The sequence below is a fragment of the Rissa tridactyla genome, chromosome 13, assembly GCF_028500815.1.
Source record: "Rissa tridactyla isolate bRisTri1 chromosome 13, bRisTri1.patW.cur.20221130, whole genome shotgun sequence".
NCBI lineage: Eukaryota > Metazoa > Chordata > Aves > Charadriiformes > Laridae > Rissa > Rissa tridactyla.
Genome location: NC_071478.1, coordinates 13,259,375 through 13,277,076, shown reverse-complemented (window position 1 = coordinate 13,277,076; position 17,702 = coordinate 13,259,375). Strand labels below are relative to the sequence as shown.

General features: G+C 55.2%; 2 protein-coding genes across 7 annotated transcripts in view; one reads left to right on the top strand and one right to left on the bottom strand.

The window, feature by feature from the left end:
• Positions 1-429: 429 nt before the first annotated feature.
• Positions 430-5,999, top strand: SLC8B1 (solute carrier family 8 member B1). The gene is made up of 15 exons (XM_054219990.1): positions 430-601; positions 1,089-1,241; positions 1,340-1,392; positions 1,498-1,556; positions 1,824-1,928; positions 2,039-2,206; positions 2,293-2,400; positions 2,487-2,543; positions 2,791-2,921; positions 3,118-3,259; positions 3,599-3,720; positions 3,920-4,073; positions 4,163-4,243; positions 4,794-4,858; positions 4,947-5,999. The coding sequence occupies exons 1-15, from the start codon at positions 446-448 to the stop codon at positions 5,142-5,144; spliced, it is 1,752 nt and encodes a 583-aa protein (XP_054075965.1). The 5' UTR covers positions 430-445; the 3' UTR covers positions 5,145-5,999.
• A 3,320-nt stretch (positions 6,000-9,319) lies between these two features.
• Positions 9,320-17,702, bottom strand: part of TPCN1 (two pore segment channel 1) — a 46,650-nt gene continuing 38,267 nt past the window's right edge. For all 6 annotated transcript variants that reach the window (XM_054219636.1, XM_054219637.1, XM_054219640.1 and 3 more), the window contains 8 exons: positions 16,857-16,946; positions 15,971-16,086; positions 15,207-15,253; positions 14,578-14,646; positions 14,053-14,137; positions 12,454-12,590; positions 11,101-11,181; positions 9,320-9,835 (listed from right to left, as the gene is read on the bottom strand). In XM_054219636.1, coding sequence (XP_054075611.1) covers positions 9,713-9,835; positions 11,101-11,181; positions 12,454-12,590; positions 14,053-14,137; positions 14,578-14,646; positions 15,207-15,253; positions 15,971-16,086; positions 16,857-16,946 — 748 coding nt within the window. In that variant the 3' untranslated portion in view covers positions 9,320-9,712. The remainder of the gene's footprint in view (positions 9,836-11,100; positions 11,182-12,453; positions 12,591-14,052; positions 14,138-14,577; positions 14,647-15,206; positions 15,254-15,970; positions 16,087-16,856; positions 16,947-17,702) is intronic.

The following is a 17,702-nucleotide window of genomic DNA, read 5'->3' as shown; positions in this document are numbered from 1 at the left end:
CGGGGGTCCCCCATCCCCACCCGCACCGGGGTCTCCCCGTCCCCTCCCTGCCTCGGGGGGGGGGGTCCCCGCGTGTCCCCGGGTCCTGCGTGGGGTGTCCCCCCCTCCCGCGCTATTCCCCCCGCTCCCTTTGCTCCGCAGGCGCTCGGAAGCGGTCCCGGGGCTGAACCGCCCCCCCCGGCGAGGACGTGGCGTGGCACCGTGTTTGGGTTGTTTTTTTTTTTTTTTTTTTTCAGCGGGTTTTTATCATTATCTCAATTTTTCTTATTTTTCTTTTTTCTTTGTAATTATTTATTTTTAATCCCCCCCTCCTCCGGCCTGCCCGGGGGGCTGCGGGATGGGGGCCCTGGAGCCGCCCCTGCTCTCCCTGCCCGGGGGCCGCCGCCAGCGGTAGGTGCCCACCCCCCCCCCCCACCTCCCTGGGGGGCTCCCCCCCCCCCCAGCTATGGGGCAGGGTGCCGTGGGGGCGGCCGGGGCGTTGAGCCTGGCCGGGGCGCTGAGCCTGGCGGGGGCGCAGGCAGCCGGGACCCCGCTGTCGCTGGACCTGGGGGGCACCATCCCTCCCGGGGGGGATGCTCTGAGCCACGGCCGGGGCCTGGACGTGAGTGCGGGGGTGGGGGGGGGCGGGTGTTGGGGTGGCGGGAGGAATGCGGGTGCTGCCGGGGTGGTGGGGTCCTCGTCCCGTCCCCGCTTCTTCCCCTGTCCCCGCCATCGCAGCCGGGATCTCACCGGGGTTTCCTGCGCTGATGGTTTTCTCCTCTGAAAACCTCGCCGCTTGCCAGGCCGGCGCCTTCCCATGGCCCGGGGTTGGGTGGGGGGGGTGACGCGGGGGCCCTGGGGACAGGGACATAGATGGGGACAAGAGCTCACACCCCCGCTGGCCCTGGCACAGCCCTTGACCCACGCACCCAGATGGGGAAACGGAGGCAGGGATGACTGTGACCTACCGAAAGCAGCCCGGCAGAGGGGCAGGGGGCCCCACGGCTGGCGGGCGGTGGGTGCTCGGGGCGGCGGTGGGTGCTTGGTGCGGGGGGGGGGAGACGGGACTGGGGGTGCCCGGCTGAGCACCCCCCGCTCTGCCCCGCCAGTGCTGGGAGGTGCGGAAACACAACAGCTCCGAGTGGTGCCGCTTCATCCGGAGCAACCCCGACTGCCGGCTGGAGGGCGGCTTCCTCGACTACCTCCAGGGGGTCTTCTGCGTCTTCCCCCCCCGGCTGCTGCCCCTGGCAGTCACCCTCTACGTAAGGACGGGAGCAGGGATGATGCTGCTGGGGGGTGCTCAGCTCTGGGGGCGCAGAGACCCCACCGATCCCTCTCTCTGCCATCCCGCACCCCGCAGGCTCTCTGGCTCCTCTACCTGTTCATCATCCTCGGCGTGACGGCGGAGAAGTTGTGAGTAGCCCCCCCGGAGGAGGGGACGGTCCCCGGGGTGAGTGGGGAGTCCCCGCCGTCCCGGAGCAGCCCCATCACCCCTCTCCGCCTCCTCTGCCCTTCCAGCTTCTGCCCCAATTTATCAGCCATCTCCACCAACCTGAAGCTGTCTCACAACGTGGCAGTATCCTTGGGGGGTCACGGGGGACCTCGGCCGGGGAGGGGGGATGCAGGGACGGGACAGGGGGAGGTGACATGATGGGGGCACTTCTGCAAACCCTCGGCACCGTGCTGGGGTAAAACAATTTGGAGCGTGAGGTGGAGACAGTGGTGGGGTGAGCATCGATGTGCTGGCACCAGGAGAAGTCCTGCGGTGGCTGGAGCGGGCAGGCGCCCCGTGTCCCCGCGGGGAGGAGGCCACTAGGTCTTTTCCTTGACGTCCCCTCTCCATGGTGTCACCTTCCTGGCCTTTGGCAATGGGGCACCAGACGTCTTCAGCGCCGTGGTGGCTTTCTCTGACCCGCGGACGGCGGGGCTGGCCATCGGGGCCATCTTTGGTAAGGAGACCCCCACTGGGGGCTGCTGGCTCAGGGGGCTGTGACGGGTTGGAGGGACGTTGCGGGGCCGTGGGATGTTCCCCCTTGAGAGGGAACCGTTGCGTTGGCAGGTGCCGGCGTGTTCGTGACCACAGTGGTGGCCGGGGGCATCGCCCTGGTCAAGCCCTTCACAGCTGCCTCCAGGCCCTTCCTCAGGGATGTCATCTTCTACATGGTGGCCGTCTTCCTCACCTTCATGATCCTCTACTTCGGTAGGATCACGCTGGGAGAAGCTCTGGGTGAGTGCTATGGGGTACTGGGGGGGGTGGCGGGAGCAGCCTGGGGGTGCCATAACCCCCCCCCCCCATCGCTCCCCCCACCCCAGGTTACCTGGGGCTCTACATCTTCTATGTCTTCACTGTGGTGCTCTGCACCTGGATTCACCGGCGGCAGCGGGGGGAAGGCCTGCCCCCCCCCGGATCCTGGGAGCCAGGTAAGGGCCACCCGGCTGTGCCGATGGGACCCCCGGCCTGCTGGGGTCTCCCCCCACCACCCCCTCCTCTCCTCTCCCCCCCCCAGAGATGCCGACAGACACTGAAGAGCGGGAGTCCTCGGGCACCAACAGCGGGGACTACGGTATGTCCGTCCCCGTGGGCTCGGGGGTGACACCGCTCTGTACCCGGGGGTTGTTGGGGGACTCGGGGACCCCCAGGCTGCTGCTGTGAGTGTGGCCGAGCCCACGGGCTGGCTGTGGCCAGGGGCTACCCTGGGGCAGGGGGATCTCCCCGGGGCTGTGCTGGTGACTGCAGCCCCGTGCTGGAAGGGACGGGGGGACCAGGACTAGGGAGCCCCCACCCTGCTCAGCCGCCACGTCCCCCCGCAGGCGAGGAGTACCGTCCCCTGCTCCCCTCCCAGGAGACCTCCCTGCGCATCCTCACCACTGCCCTCAGCCCCTTGGACTACCGCAAGTGGAGGAGGAAGCCGTGGTACTGGCGCGTCTTCAAGGTCTTCAAGGTGAGGAGTTGGGGGGAGACGAGCCAGGAGGAGCCCCCACACAGGGTCTTCCTCGCCCTGCTGGCCCCTGGGGCTGTGTCACCCCTGGGCTTTGCGATGGGACGAAGGCAGGTGGGTGGGGTACAGGTCTTTGGGCACATCCCAGGGTGTCCCACCTTGGGGGTCCCCCGTCCCCGCTCACGGCTGCTCCCCCCAGGTGCCGGTGGAGCTGGTGCTGCTGCTCACCGTTCCCGTGGTGGACCCTGACAAGGACGACCTGAACTGGAAGAGACCCCTCAACTGCCTGCACGTCCTCACCAGCCCCCTGCTCTGTGTCCTCACGCTGAAGTCGGGCACCTGTAAGAGCCTGGGGCAGCTCCCGACACCCAGGGGATGGGACAGAGACGGCCACCAAAGCCCTGGGGACTGTAGGAGCCCTTTGGAGCTGGCACCCCGTGCTGGGGAGGATGGGCCAGTGAAGAGCCAAGCTGGAGGGCCTGGTTTGCAGCTGGATGGTTCTGTCCTCCCCGCAGGTCCTGGGGGAACTGAGGCACAGAGAGGATCAGCCCCGTGAGGGCTAAGGGTAGAGGTGGCTTTAGGGGACAAGGCTTTAATGCCACAAGCCTGGTCAGATCCTGCCCCAGCCCGTGCAGTGCCTGCGGGGCTGCTCTGATGCGCCCTCTTTCCACCACCTGCAGATGGGCTGTACCAGATCCAGGGTGTCTTCCCAGTCTGGGGACTCATCATGCTGGTTGGCTCTGTCCTGGCCATCATCATCTTCATCACCACAAGCAATGAGCAGCCACCCAAGTACCACTGCGTAAGGTGTCCCCCAGCCCTGAATGTCCACCAGAGACCAGACCAGCCCACTCTGTCCCGGGCTGAGGGTCCTGGGGGCAGAGCAGGAGACAGGACCTCCTTCCCGGTCCCCAGTGTCCCCAGGAGGGACACGGCCGGCTGGAGGGGTGCAGGGTCCTGCGGGATGCACCCAGGGACCAGCTTACCCCTCTGCCCGGCAGGTATTTGCCTTCCTTGGGTTTTTGGCCAGTGCCATGTGGATCAACGCTGCAGCCACGGAGCTGGTGAACATCCTCCGGACCCTGGGCATCATCTTCCAGCTGAGCAACACTGTGCTGGGCTTGACGCTGCTGGCCTGGGGCAACAGCATCGGTGGTGAGGGCTCCCCCGCTGCACCCGCTGCCTGCCCCAGGGGCACCCGTCCTCCTGGCACCCCCCCAAGGTCTCCCCTCCTCCCTCTGCAGACACCTTCTCCGACCTCACCATGGCACGGCAGGGCTATCCCCGCATGGCCTTCTCCGCCTGCTTCGGGGGCATCATCTTCAGTATCCTTTGGGTGCCAGGGGGGTGGTGGTGGTGGTGCATGGGGCAGGGGCTGCCTCAGTTTCCCTGCCTGCAGCCCTGGGAGAGCCCCCGCTCCTGGGGCACCCCTGGGAAGGAGCTGGGCAGGACCCTGGGATGGTGGCAACCTCCCTGGCGCCTGCACAGTGCGAAGGGACTGGTGTGGTGTTTGGGACCTGTGTGGACGGAGCCAGCAGCATCCTCCTGTCCCCGACTGCTGTCCCAGCCCCAGCAGGTGGAGTTTTGGGCTGGAGTCTGGCAGATTTGGGATCTGCCAAAGGGAAGGAGGGAGAGAGGCTGTGCCACCATCCAGGAGGCTTTGGGTGGTCCCCAGACCAGGCTGAAGCTCCTTGAGTGCTCCAGGTTGTGTTCGCCAGAAACAGACGACACTTTGGGCTGGGCAACAGCCCTGGGGCGCAGGCAGGGAGGAGGAGGGGGGGTGGTGTCCCCCTCCTGAGGACGGGAGGGTTGTGGCCGGCTCCGTCGCTCTTCCGAGGTCCCCTGTGCTGCATCTCCATCCTGAACGTGCCCCAGACATCCTGGTCGGCGTGGGACTGGGCTGCCTGCTGCAGATGACCAGCAGCCAGCTGGTGGTGAAGGTAAGGCTGCCCCTGGTCGCAGTGACGCGCGTCAGGCTGGCTGCAGGACCCCGGTGTCACTCCACATCACTCCCCATCTCTCCGGCAGCTGGAGCCCGACAGCCTCCTGGTCTGGATCCTCGCCGGGGCCCTGGGGCTGAGCTTGGTCTTCTCCTTCGTGTCGGTGCCGGCACAGTGCTTCCAGCTGGGCAAGGCCTACGGCGTCTGCCTCATCCTCTACTACCTGGCCTTCCTCTGCGTGGCCCTGCTGACCGAGTTCAGGGTGATCCGTCTCTCCGCCGCCTGACCGGCCCCGCCGCTGGCAGGAGATGCGCATCCATCCCCGGCTCTCCCTCTGCCTCCCCCCCGGATTGGGCCCCCCTGCCAGGGGGACAAGGATACCCCAACCTCAACTGCCACCGCGTGCCGGAGGCATCTCAGGCTTTGCTTTCCGGGACGAGGGTTGGTTGGTTGTGCTTTGGGAAAGGAGCTGTTGGTCGTTAGCTGCATCCTCTCCCTGCTGTTTAACCTGGTTTAACTCAAGGTGGCTCCGAGGAGTAAGGTTAAGACCTTGGCTTCCTCCGGTCCTGGTGGCAGGGGCAGAGGAGATGGTGGCTCCAGCCCAGGGTGAGCCACAGGAGAGGTTTTACCTCTTCGACCGCTTTACTTGCCCCTGCCCGTCTCCATCCTGGCTGCTGTGGGCCAGGGCCGGGCCAGTCGTGCTACGGTGGGATAACTGGGAAGGTCCGAGCACAAGTTTGTCACTGCAAAAGGACGTGACGTGTTCACACCGCGGGTGGGAAACAGCAGCCGGGGTGAAGCGAGGTGGGGTTAAGGTGTGACAGAGCTCCAGGGCAGCGCTTGGTTTTAATGCAAGCAAAGCCGGAGGGGGGGGGAAAAAAAAAAAAGAAGAAAAAAAACCCCAACAACCAAACAAACCAAGGGAGGCTGGTTTCCCCTGCTTTTTTAAGTGATGTTTTTCAACCTGAGTTTCAGATCCTACTTTTCTCCTCCTCCTTGGGCAGACGGAGCTGTAGGAAAGGAGTTGGAGGTTTCCACACGCAGTGTGACCTCTGGCAAGATTAGGTGTTTAGGCACTGTAAAAAAAAAAAAAAAAAAAAAAAGGAAAAAATTCCAATAAAAGAAACAAACACAAACCCAACCTCGACTTGTGTTGTTTGCTGTGAGGCCGTTTTCTCCCGCTCTGCGGAGTGTAGCACAGCCCTTACCCAGCACAGTGACTTTGGAGGGGGAGAGGGGACACCCCCAGACTCTCCGGAGCTGAGCCAGCAGCCGCAGCGGGGCCTGGGGGGGTGACACCCCCGCGGACGTTTCACCCAGCGGCTCGGGGGAAGTGGTTTCCTCCGGGCTCAGCAGCAGTTGATTTCTCAACACCGGTCACATGCGCCTGACTCGGCCATTTAGTCGCAGGGTTGGGAAGCGCAGCGTCACGGCGGTGCGGGCGCAGGGTCAGCACGGGCTGCCAGGGGCATTACTCAGCTCCCCGGGGACGGGGACACCAGCGGGACAGCCCAGGGGACACGGAGCGGGTGGGCTGGAGCTTCTGCTCCCTGGCGGAAGGTCCAGGCTCGAAAGCAAACTGCCGTTACGGACGGACAACCACATTTCTGCTCCGCGGCGAGAGAGGGGCTGTTTTGCAAGAAGCACAACCGCCGCATCGGGGTTCCTGCTCCCTTCTCGGGGTGCCAGCAGCCTCCCGGGCCTGCAGCATTTCTCCTTTTTTTAACCACACACACACACAAAAAAATCCCGCGCCCTTGTGCCTGCAGCTATTGGCTCTGCCCTGAACCTGCTCACCAGTCACCAGCAGCTGCTGGAATTATCCGGGGAGACAAGCCCCCACTTCCTTACCCACAGCGGAGCTAAAGCAATCGAAACCGCAGCCAACGTACCAATAGAGAGGTACAGGGTCAAAAAAACCCAACCCCTCTAACCTTAAGCGTTGCATTGGGGTAGCTTTAAAAAAAAAACAACCCTAAGTTTGAAAGCATTATCTTAAAGTTTAGGAAAAAACCAGGGCAGCAGGGAAGCTGGGCTCTGCAGCGTCCAGGAGCAAGAATTCCGAGCAGCTCGGCAGGGCACGCGTGCGAAATATGCCCACGCAAGCAGTCGCCACCGGAGAGGGAAGGCGGGCACCGCTCCTCTTCAAACACTCTGGCAACACTTCAGCTGCTGCCAAGCCCCGCTTCTGGAATAACACGGGAAGGAGGAAAGGAAGCCGCTGCCTTTACAAAGCCGAGGATGCTTTTTATTAGTGTGCTTGAAAAAAATCTAGAGAACATTTTACAGACGTGTCCATAAAATCATTTTTATAAACAAAACGCCAGCATACAAAATCCCGCAGTGCTTCCTCCCTGGCTCCCTACAAAATGATTGTCTCCGTCGTTAGGCTGTGTGTCAGGCGGGGGAGAGGAGGAAAAATAGAAGGGGATGCCCCGTACTCAAACTCTGTTTCCTTCCAAAGTCGTATTATGGAAGAAGTAAACTTCTGCGACCCTCCTTGGTTTACAAAAATAATGAATACAGTGTGGACGTGGGGGCAGCTCGACACCTCAGCACAGAACCATGGAAGCGGCGCCTGAGCCCCCAACCCCAGTCTCTGCCACACGAGAGCCCTGTTGTCGCGCGTCCAGCAGGTCAGTGCCCTCCTCAACATAGCTTAAAGCTGCAGCTCCTTTCACACAAAGAAAACATCCCCAAAAAAAAGTCACTGACAGCCCTGCAAGGAGAAACAGGCTGTAGGGGAACGTGGAGTTTACACACAGCCACATTTTTTTTCCCCCGGTAACCTTCACAATGCTCGTTCATCCTGCCCACAACATGAAAACAGAATAAACAACATCCCCTCCAGCCCCAGGACTAATCTGGATAAATCTCCCAGGCTGCGACTCCATGCAGAGCAACTGCAAGAGCAACAACTGCACTGCTCATTAATTTGTGGTCGAATTTATGGTTTGGAAAACAGCCCTTTAAGGTCCTTCACGGTTCAGCTCAGAAGTAGTTTCATACCTGCAGTACCCAGAAAGGAAACAAAGAGTTGCCCTGAGGCACCCAGGGAATTTGGCAAGGCTTGAGAGCAGGCGTGCTCTTTCCATCCCATAGCCCAAATACTCCCACCGTGCTACGCAGGGAGAGATTTTCAGAAGCAGCTCTGTCTCGCCTACTTTTGAAAGTCTCATCCACCCAGGAAATGCTCCTGAGCTGCCCAGGTAGGATCAGTCCTCTCCCCCTGTCCTTGTGCCACCTGCTGAAGCTACCAAGGAAAAACCAGGTACGTGGGACAAAGGGAACGGGCACGCAGATCTCCTCCCACTGCCTGATCTACCTGGAGGGAGGAGAAGGCCTCCCCGGCAAGCTCTGCTCTTAATCGGAACCTGAGAAAAGATCAAACAGCAAGAGGTGAGGGGAGGCTCCCAGCTGACAGACACTTCCAGCCCTCCACACCTTCTGTGCTGAACAGGGAAGAAAACAGGGACTCAGAGAGACAGGTTCTCGCCACGGGGCGGGCAACGAAAAACCAGCAATGAGGCAACCTGCCATGATCACAGAATGAACGTGGCAGAGCTGGGAAGGGATCCCCTTTGCCCCTTCCTTCCCATCCTCAGCTACCAGGTCTGGCCACCAGAAAAGCAGACGGGTGAGAAGAACCATAGTCTTCCACGTTCCTTCTGCATCCAAAATTCAGGGGAACAGTAAAGCTCTTCAGCGCATCTTCCTAAGATCCAACTTGGTCAGCATTTGCCAGCCCGAGGAACATTTCTGCAAGGGAGGAGCAACACCACTGCTGCGCTGGGACTCGCTCACCTCTATAAAGAAAGCAATGACCCGGCTGAGGACTAACCAGCAGCACTGTTTGATGCCCCTAAGCTCTCCTTAACCCAGAGCCAGGCAGAAATAAGTCAAGACTTGGAGCTGCAAAACCTTCCATTTCTTCCTCCTAGGCATCTCAGCTAAGGACCAGCCAGAGATTTGCCATTTACAGAGCAGGTGGCCAAGTGGCAGAGGTCAACAGCCACCGTCACCCTGCAGAATGGCCCCCCTCGCTGAACAGAGACAGGAGCTTTGGGGTTTAGAGGGGCGATGCCAGTCCCAGGCAGCGCCATGGGCAGAACTGACCGGCAGGGATGCGGATATCGAATAGCTACAGCAGAGGCAGAGTTCATCTCCCCAAACTCCTGTCCCACCTATGGTCATAACAGGATGAGATGCTGCACCTCAACTCTGTCTCCGTCTGCCACAGAACCGCTCGGGGACGGCTAAATTCAATAATCAGAGCTGCACCTACTACAGGGAGTGCATCTAGGTGTGCCAAAAAGGAGGGGAAAGGCAGACTGCTCTTCCAAAAGTGCTGAAATTCCACACCACCTCCCCTTTCTTTGCATAAGGAAGGTGGAGGAGAAACAAAAACTCACTCCCTGACCTTTTATTCCTAAGTTAATGGTACCCTTTAAGCAGAAGAGATCTTCAAAAAGGGCAAAAGTTTTAATATTAAGCAGGTGGCTTCAGCGCATTTCCTGCCGTTAATGGATTACACATCCCTTTCCCCCAGGTCTGTTAGTGGTAAGACAAACAGCACGCTCGACACTGGCAAGCGGCTCAGAGGGAGAAGGTCTCTGTTCTGTCCGAGATGTTCGCTCTGGGCTGAGCATGGGCATCACGCTCAATCTGTGTGTAGCGGCCTTACACAGAGTCCCCTGGGCCTCTGGTTTTTCAGCAATTCACTGCCTAGGGGAAGAGATTTAGACCCTAAAGCTGAACACTACACTGAACAGATCTATATACATCATCCCAATATATACGCTGTGAAGTAATACTCTAAGTTATTGCATAGAAGGCGGCTTGCGTTAGCTAGGCCTAAATGACAGTCTGGGAGCGCTGTCGGAGGTTCCGGGGCTTCAGAGAGCTGTTGGAAGCAGATGGAGGCTCTTGCAACGGTGTTTGAGATTCCTCTTTTCTGGAGTGCTCCTCATACCATTCCTGCAACAGGAGATGAAACACATGGAGATCAGGCTCTGCCCCAGCGGGACCCCGTAGGGCAGAGCCCTCGGCTGCTCTGCTGTGTCAGGGCACATTTGCTCAGGCACAGAGGGGCTCGTCCCAAAGCCTGGATCCAGCCTAACCTCCTGGAACAACCCGGTTAACCACAGCACAGCTGCGACGGACGCACCGAGACCTTGCCCCCGCCCCAGTCCAAGCAAGAAGTACCAGCTATGGCTCAGGTACAGCTGTCTGAACTTACAAAGCCGGGCAAGGAAACATCTCAGATGTCTCCTCCGACATCCCTCCTGAACATCTAGGACTCTAGGATTGACGTCCCTGTGATGTTTGGGATTTGCAGAGCACCCAGGGTGTTATAACGTGTTACATCCCTGAATCGGAGACCTGGCAGTAGAGGCGGGGAGCTTTTCTGCAGATTTCCACCCAGCTCCGTGGCAAATAACATGTTTATTTCTGTTAGGGGCACTGAAGACTCATCCCCAAGCTAGCTGCCCAAGGGACAAAGGACAGATTCAAATGGTTACAAGATTAATTCTTTCAGTACTAATCATTACATTAGCCCATGACCTTCAACACAGAGGTGAAGGTCTGGCAGGCACTACAGTGACCAAATCCATGGCATAAAGCTCCCGACCACGAAGGACGTTAGCAGGAATGTCCTAAAAAATCTAGAAAAAAGTCAGTTGATTTAAGTGTTTTCCATCTTTGTCACCTTGCTATTCCGAAGGAAAAGCAGGCAGCACTGCTGACGCCAAGCAGCACCCTGCCTGGGAGAGCACTCGATTTCTGCGTCAGCCAGACACGCCCAAGCTCAAACACAATCACATTCCAGTGGCTTAACAAATTAGAGTTCAGCGGCCGAGCCCCAGGAACGCACCACGCATGTGCTCACAGCCTCGGCAAACACGGCCACCTCGGTGAGGGCAGGTAAGCCCAGCCCAGCCCCAGTCCCTACACACCCACAGCGTGCGGTTCCTGCGACTGGGCTGACACACACGCGCACAGCCGGGCGCCTGGACCCACCGAGGAGGCTCTGATGCGCCCTGTGGTTTAAGAAAGTCCCCGAGTGCACGAACACGTCACTCTAGAGCACACTTCATCTACTGGCCTCCCTTCTCACCGAGCACATGGCTGCCTGCGTCTTGGAGGAAGAAAGGCCTCCAGTGTTTAAAGGGATGGTTTGTTATTCTAGGCAGTGTTCTGCTCACCAGGCTTGCTGGTATCTCCAGCTCAGGCCCACATACCTGTATCTCCTCCTCATACATCTTCATACTCAAATCACTCTTGGTCCTTGATCTGCGTCCCAGAAACACTGTTGACATTTGCTAAAGAATTGGGGGAAGGAGGAGGAAAACAATCAGAGAGACATTCATCAGTCACTGAGCAGCTACAGGATCAGTCCCTGGAACTTCAAGCATCCTTCATGCGGACACCCATCATCCACTGACGAGCTGGGACTATCCTGGGCTCCTCCTATTGCCCGTGGAGAGAAGCATTTTAGGATGCAGGTCACCTGAACAAATGTAGGCATCTACTGCAGGCTGAGATGAATCACACTGAGCAGATCCTGACAAGAGGGTCCGAACTGTAGCTCGGACAGATGCACCTGCCAGTGGTGCTTGATTTGCTCAGATGAACACATCAGTGCCTGGAACAAGGTTCAAACCCAAGCTTCCCAACAAGATCTCATCTAAGAACAATTTCAGGTCCCACTCGTCTAGACCACAGCATTTACTTCATGGGCCTGGACTTCTTAAATCGAGTAAGCAGAGACGAACTTTGAATTACTCTCCTGACCACATGAGTTATATGAACAGGACTGAGCAGCAAAAGAAACTCCAGGTCTGGCATTATCATTTTGGACTCCATTGCAAGGCTGGGGACAGCATCCTCCTTTGGTTCATTGTCTTCAAAACTGCTTCTGATCAGTATCATCATCGCTATTCTGAATTTTGTCTGCGTGAACAAGAGCTCAGCCTTTAACTACCAAGCCAACCAAAGCAAATAAAGGTCACCTAAGAGACTGTAGCACCTGCAATTTGTACTGGCGATACAAGAATATAATGGCTATTATTAAAACAACCACTTAAGCTCTTCCCGGATGCATGAGACAACAGTTCTGAGAAAAGAGCAGTCACCCAGGTCAGCTCATTTTTCCAATTGCCTGTCCTGTTTTGGAATGAAAATGTAAGCAGTGCCATAGAGAAAAGAAGCCTGGCGTTTGGAATCGATACCATCGTATTGCTGCGTAATGTTTCAGGACTATCCAAGCCTAAGTGTACGATGGCACAGAGGGAGAGGCAGGAGAATTACAAGACAATGGCTTCCTTAGAGAAAAATACGTTTACTTTTTTCCCAGTCAGTACTGAGCCAGGACAGCTCTAAGCAAAATTTGGAGGCAACAGCCAAGGAGCCTTTGTCAAGGCTGTTCAGAGAGCAGGGGAAATTCAGCTGCTACTTTTCTACAGCAGCAAAACTTTGTGCCAACGCTGCAGAGTCCCTCCAGTAGAGGGGGACAAGGCAGCAAGGGGCATTTGTGGCCCTGCCATGCCTCCCTCCCCTGAAGCCAAGAACTTGCAGTAAGCGTTTCCTCTTACCCCATATTTGTCCATCTGCAAAACGATCTTCTGTAGCTGAGCGATTTCAGTGGCAGCTGAAGTCCGCTTGTACAGCTCAATTATGCCAACCACTTCCTCCTTGGAGATCTCCTTCTCCAGCACGATGCCGTTGTCTTCTGGAGAGGCAAGAAAGAGGGAAAAGAAGTCTCCAAGATGAACATTGCTTCAGCAGACGCTATAACAATCCTGGAAGGCAAAGTTTAACGGCATACGGGACCAAGCCAGATGTCGGGCACAGTCGGTACCTGCTTCTGTGGTTAGAACGTGTACATCCTTGTCTCCCAAGGGAAGACGTTAACTAGTGTGTAGGGCCAGCAAGCATCTCAGCTTTTTGAAAGATCAGGCTCCTCGTATCTTAAAAAAAGCCTTGTAGCTTTTTGCTTGCCTGTAAATTAACTAGCAAAGCAAATAATCACACAGGAATCACACAGCCTAACACAGCTTGGGAGTTCGGTGCTAACAAATGCCTTTCACTGCACCCTTCAAACTGGGTGCAGGAGGGATCATGATGAAAAGTGTTTCTGTAACAACGCCTGCCTCCTACGGGCCTGCGCCAGACAAATTTGGTCTTCTGGCACCTAAAGAAGATGAGGGGCTGATCAAAGCTACTCCTGTGGCTGGGGCCTTCATCACATTTCTGCGGGGAAGATTCTCTGGCATGAATCGTATGAGTGCAGTCGCTGTATCTCCTTCCTGCAGAAAAGTGTAAAGAATTATTAAGATCAGTCTGCACGGAGAATGAATAGAAAAGTCTGGGTGTAGATCACCCGAAGGAATTGCAGGAGAAGGGCCGCAAGAGATTAATGTGTTTATGGCACCTAAATTAGCAGGTCACGAAACTACACGCAGTTTCAGACACTCAGGACGGTGAGTAAAACTGATGACTCACAGGGGTGAGGGGACAGAGAGACTCGTCACCGTCAGTTCCTAAAGGGTACAGAAAGGTATGTCCAAAACCAGCACGTAGTCACCAGTCTAAATACAACTGGGAGACGTGGAAAGAACTGGATAGGCAGCATCCGGCGTCCTCCATGTCACAGCAAAGAATGCTGGCAAACCACTTGGATCCAGCGTTTTGGTGCCTGGATATTAGACAAGCCACTCGGAGACGCGCGCTGGTGAGTATATTAGTGAGGAAGGGAAATTGGTTTCAAAAGAAAACCATCACATTCCCTTCCTGTAAGGTCTTTTGTTGAGCTTTGCTACATCATTGCTGTACTGTTTCCTAGATTTCTTTCACAAAACGCACGTGGACTTTCTATCTTCAAATAATTTGGTTGAAACGGCTCAAGCAGTTGAAGTTTGTACGTGCTTGCACACCCCGCCCCCCACGTATATGTATTAAAAACCACATACATACACACGCACACTTTTGGGGGGAGTGCTGGGGGAGAGATGAGGGGCAGAGCAGAAAGGCCAGTTAGAAATATCACACAAAAGCATAAGAATGAGCTTAGGAAGTCAGGCTAAAAAAAAATAATAATCTGGTCTTTGCTGGCCCATCCCATTCTCTCCTACAGACATAAGACACCAGGGAGAGAAGACAAGGTTGTAGGTCAACCAGTCTTCAGTTCTGACCTTCTGAATCTTGGTTCTTCCGAGTGTAGTTCATGCGGAAGACAAAAGCATCCAGAATAAAAGCCACGATGATTGTCATCACCACCTGGGAGAGGACATGAACAGAAGAAATCAGGAGGCTGCTGCTGGGGGATTCTTCCAGCCCAATTCAACAGGAAGCTGAACATTTGGTCTGTGCTTCCACTTTCTGCTCCCCTGCTCCTCCACAGCAGAGGGGATGCAACATGTCACACATCTACCTGTGAGGAAACCGCTAACAGTCAACCACAATGGGGACAGAACAAAACTCTTGTCCTGCCCTAGTCCTTGCCCCCGGCCCAGATTTGCGTGGCATCAGCTTTGTCAATGCCCATAAACTGAACTTTCTGCAAGTGATGTGGACTCACACCTGGTTTGGGAGGATGTTTATGCAGAAGAGCAAAGTTGTCCTCATTTAGGGATGGAAGCTCCCTCTGGAACACAGTAAAAGCTGTTTCCCCTCCTCATTCCCACTATTTGATGCACAAAGCATGTCCAAGAACCTACCATGGTCACAATATAGAAGATCATGAAGTACAGACGGCTCCAGTGAGTGGTTTGGGATGTCACCCCTTCCTAAAGAGGAGAGCGAAGAAGTCAGTAGCGCACAGAAGAAGGGAGAGTCTACTGCTAACTGCTTGCCAACATAAAGCAGTGTAAACACCATCTATCTCCCATTCATGGCTCCACAGTTAGCCCCAGGGACTGCCTTCGCAATGCTCAATGCCCCAGCTGGTCCTTGCAGCTAATCTGCCTCTCAAGCTAAAAAGGGAGGTTCCTATAGGCAAACACACAGAACATTCAAAGCTTGTGGCTGTAAGAGCCATTGCTGCTATGAGAACATTGGCTTGGACAGCAGGGTGACAAGCCGGAATACACAGTGACTTCATTTGACCAGATTGTGAAACTTGGCCTGAAGGCTGGTCAAGATTCATGAGAAAACATGCCCAGCAGCATGCCAGAGCTCAAATGCCACCACAGATCAGGACCAAAAAGATATCTGGCAACAAGAAATGACAATGTTGGGCCCATTTCCAGTCCCCAGGGGAAGAAAGCAGTGGTGGTGTGGAAGATCTAGCTCAGCTGGCAAAGAGCCTGTGCTGTCTATACACGCAAGGTAGCTGGGGTTTACTTACCATGATGATGTACCAGTCATTGACGACTGTCAGCTCAAACAGCGTGACTGTGTACGAGCGGGAGAAAAAAATACAGACAATTGCTTTATCCATCCTGATGTAATTTACGGTGATTCTTAGACAAAGTATTTGACAGGGAAGATTGAAACGAGACACCAAAGTTTCAGTACAGCCAGCAAATCCAGAGACAGATGCAGACCTTCATCACTGCAATTACTTTAGACAAAGGAGGTCAGACCCACGGAACCAGGAGCGTGGTTTAATCTATATTTCTTGAAAGAATCAGAAAGAGACGTGACCCTTTCCAACAGAGAGCGTGGAGACCTCTGAAACCTCCAGGAGATAAGCATCTCTGCTCACACATTCAGAAAAATCACAGTGAGTAATCAACCCGTTCAAATTATTCTCCATCAGTGTGTTTAAAGAAATGTATTACCTTCACTATTCACTCTTTAGAAGGGTAGTGACTTAAAGCCCTCCTTAAACATCTCTAGAAGTCTGGTCTGACCACCAGTCAGAACAGATCTGCTGGCTTCACACTGGCTTTTAAGAGACATCTGCTTACCTTGCAGAACAGTCATGGCACGATTAGTCAGCTGGAGTTCTCCAGACAGAAAGAGCAGGAGCTGAGTGTTTGAGGTGCATGAGTAGGACTCTATGGGAGAGTCCCAGCCTTACATGAGCATTACAGTCCTGCCATCCAGCTCTGTAGGAACACAGATGCACTAAGGAATAATCTTCACGACAGACAAAACTGCCCTTACCAAAGCTGTTCAAAATGTTGTCGAAGTTGTTGAGATAGTAATAACCTTCTTCCACAACTGTCTTGTTGCCAACTGTATGATTCACCCAGCGGTAGGAATCTGCGACTGTGCTTGTGCTGGTTGGAGAAACCAGGACAAAGAATGAGAAGAGAACCAGAAAAGCAAGGAAAATCTCAAGGGTTATAAATACTAAAACACTTTGAAGGTGGTGAGAGGATGGCAGTTTCTACCTCTTGGCCAACACTTGCCTTTTTCTCGGGAAGAAAGCCTCCCTCCTTCACAGCTCAGCACAAGCCCAGGGAGCACATGGAGTCATTCTAATCATTCAGCAAATATTATACCAGAGAAACTGAGTGTTTAGTGTTAGGCTCCTTGGCTCACACCCTTAAAGCTTGGCATTTCCAATTGGTCTGCCACCATTTAAGATAGAAGGGCACAGGACAGCTTAGCTTCCAAGACCGGGTGAATTTATCTTGGTACAAAGTGAGGCCTAAATATGTAACACGTCTGGCCAAGCAACTCTGGCATCACCAAGATAAAAAACTCATCTTCACTCTAGGGCAGATTTTACAAGGGTTTCCAGCCATGGTACCACAAAGAAGTCTTCCCAGAGCAGCTGAGGCAAGTTACAGAGCTCATTAAAACCAGCCAACCCTACCACAGAAATCTCTCCTTTTCCAAATGCAATGCGAAAGCCATTTCATCCAATCTTACCTAGAGAAGTCAAGCATCTCCTAGATTTTCCCAGCATGTTGCCTGAGCTGCAAAACCCCATTCAGACCCATCCTCTGCCCATTTCTCCACAGGGAGATAGAGCTGCCAGAGCTCACTGCTACTGGCTGTGCACCAAAACCACTGCAGAGGGGGATGGATTTGCAGTACTCACTTGCAGCAGTTCGGGTAGACCACGCCAGCAAAGAACTCCATGCCAACAATGGCAAAGCAATAGTAGAAGATCAGCAGGGTTAAACCCAGGCTGGAGGCAAAAACAGAGAGAGTACTGTGCTACTGAAGAGCTGCTAAGGCAGGGAAACACAAAGTCACAGGCTGGTTGCTGTGGAAGGGATTTCCAAGGGATGGGAAGCAGCACTGAAAACCCCAGACCACCCTTCCTGCCACTGTGGCTCTGCAGTTCTTTGCCCGCTCTCATTCAAGAAGTCTTTGGACAAGGAGCTTGCCACTCACTGAAGAGAGAAACTAAAGAGCAGCCTGGATTCCCTCCCAGCCTGTCTTTTTCTGGTAAACAAACGCCTCTCCACAGTTTCTTTAATAAAGAACACCACACACTGTTTCTGCCCTCCCCATGCCCTTGGACGCAGGGACTGTGCCAAGAACAGGGTTCTCTAGCTAACACGCTGCTCTGCTCAGACCTCCTTCAAGGGAACAGGGCCTGAAGATGCCAACACCAAGCTCCTTCTGTCCCACCGCTTCACAATAACGCTCTCGAGTTGCTGCACTAAGGACAGGCAAACACCTGGGGCTGAGTATATTTGTGCCAATGTTCCTCCCAAATGGGCCTCCCCCGTCACCAAAAGCTGGGATGGGGGACAAAAATTAAACAAACATCAAGTCTTAGTCATCCTCCTAACACAAAAGCAGGAGGAGCCCCAGGGTGCTGGAGTGCTGCTTATTGCATACCACTCCAAGAAATTCAGATTAACACCTCACTGCAGCACACGGAAGAATCAGCAACAATCCATTGACAGATCAGAGCATAAACACCTTTAGCAGG

Bases quoted from the DNA above. Each gene is read 5' to 3' on its own strand.
- SLC8B1 (XM_054219990.1), top strand. From the start codon at position 446: ATGGGGCAGGGTGCCGTGGGGGCGGCCGGGGCGTTGAGCCTGGCCGGG. The intron at 1,557-1,823 runs TATCCTTGGGGG...CCCCTCTCCATG, and splicing joins GCTGTCTCACAACGTGGCAG to GTGTCACCTTCCTGGCCTTT. The intron at 4,859-4,946 runs GTAAGGCTGCCC...TCTCTCCGGCAG, and splicing joins GCAGCCAGCTGGTGGTGAAG to CTGGAGCCCGACAGCCTCCT.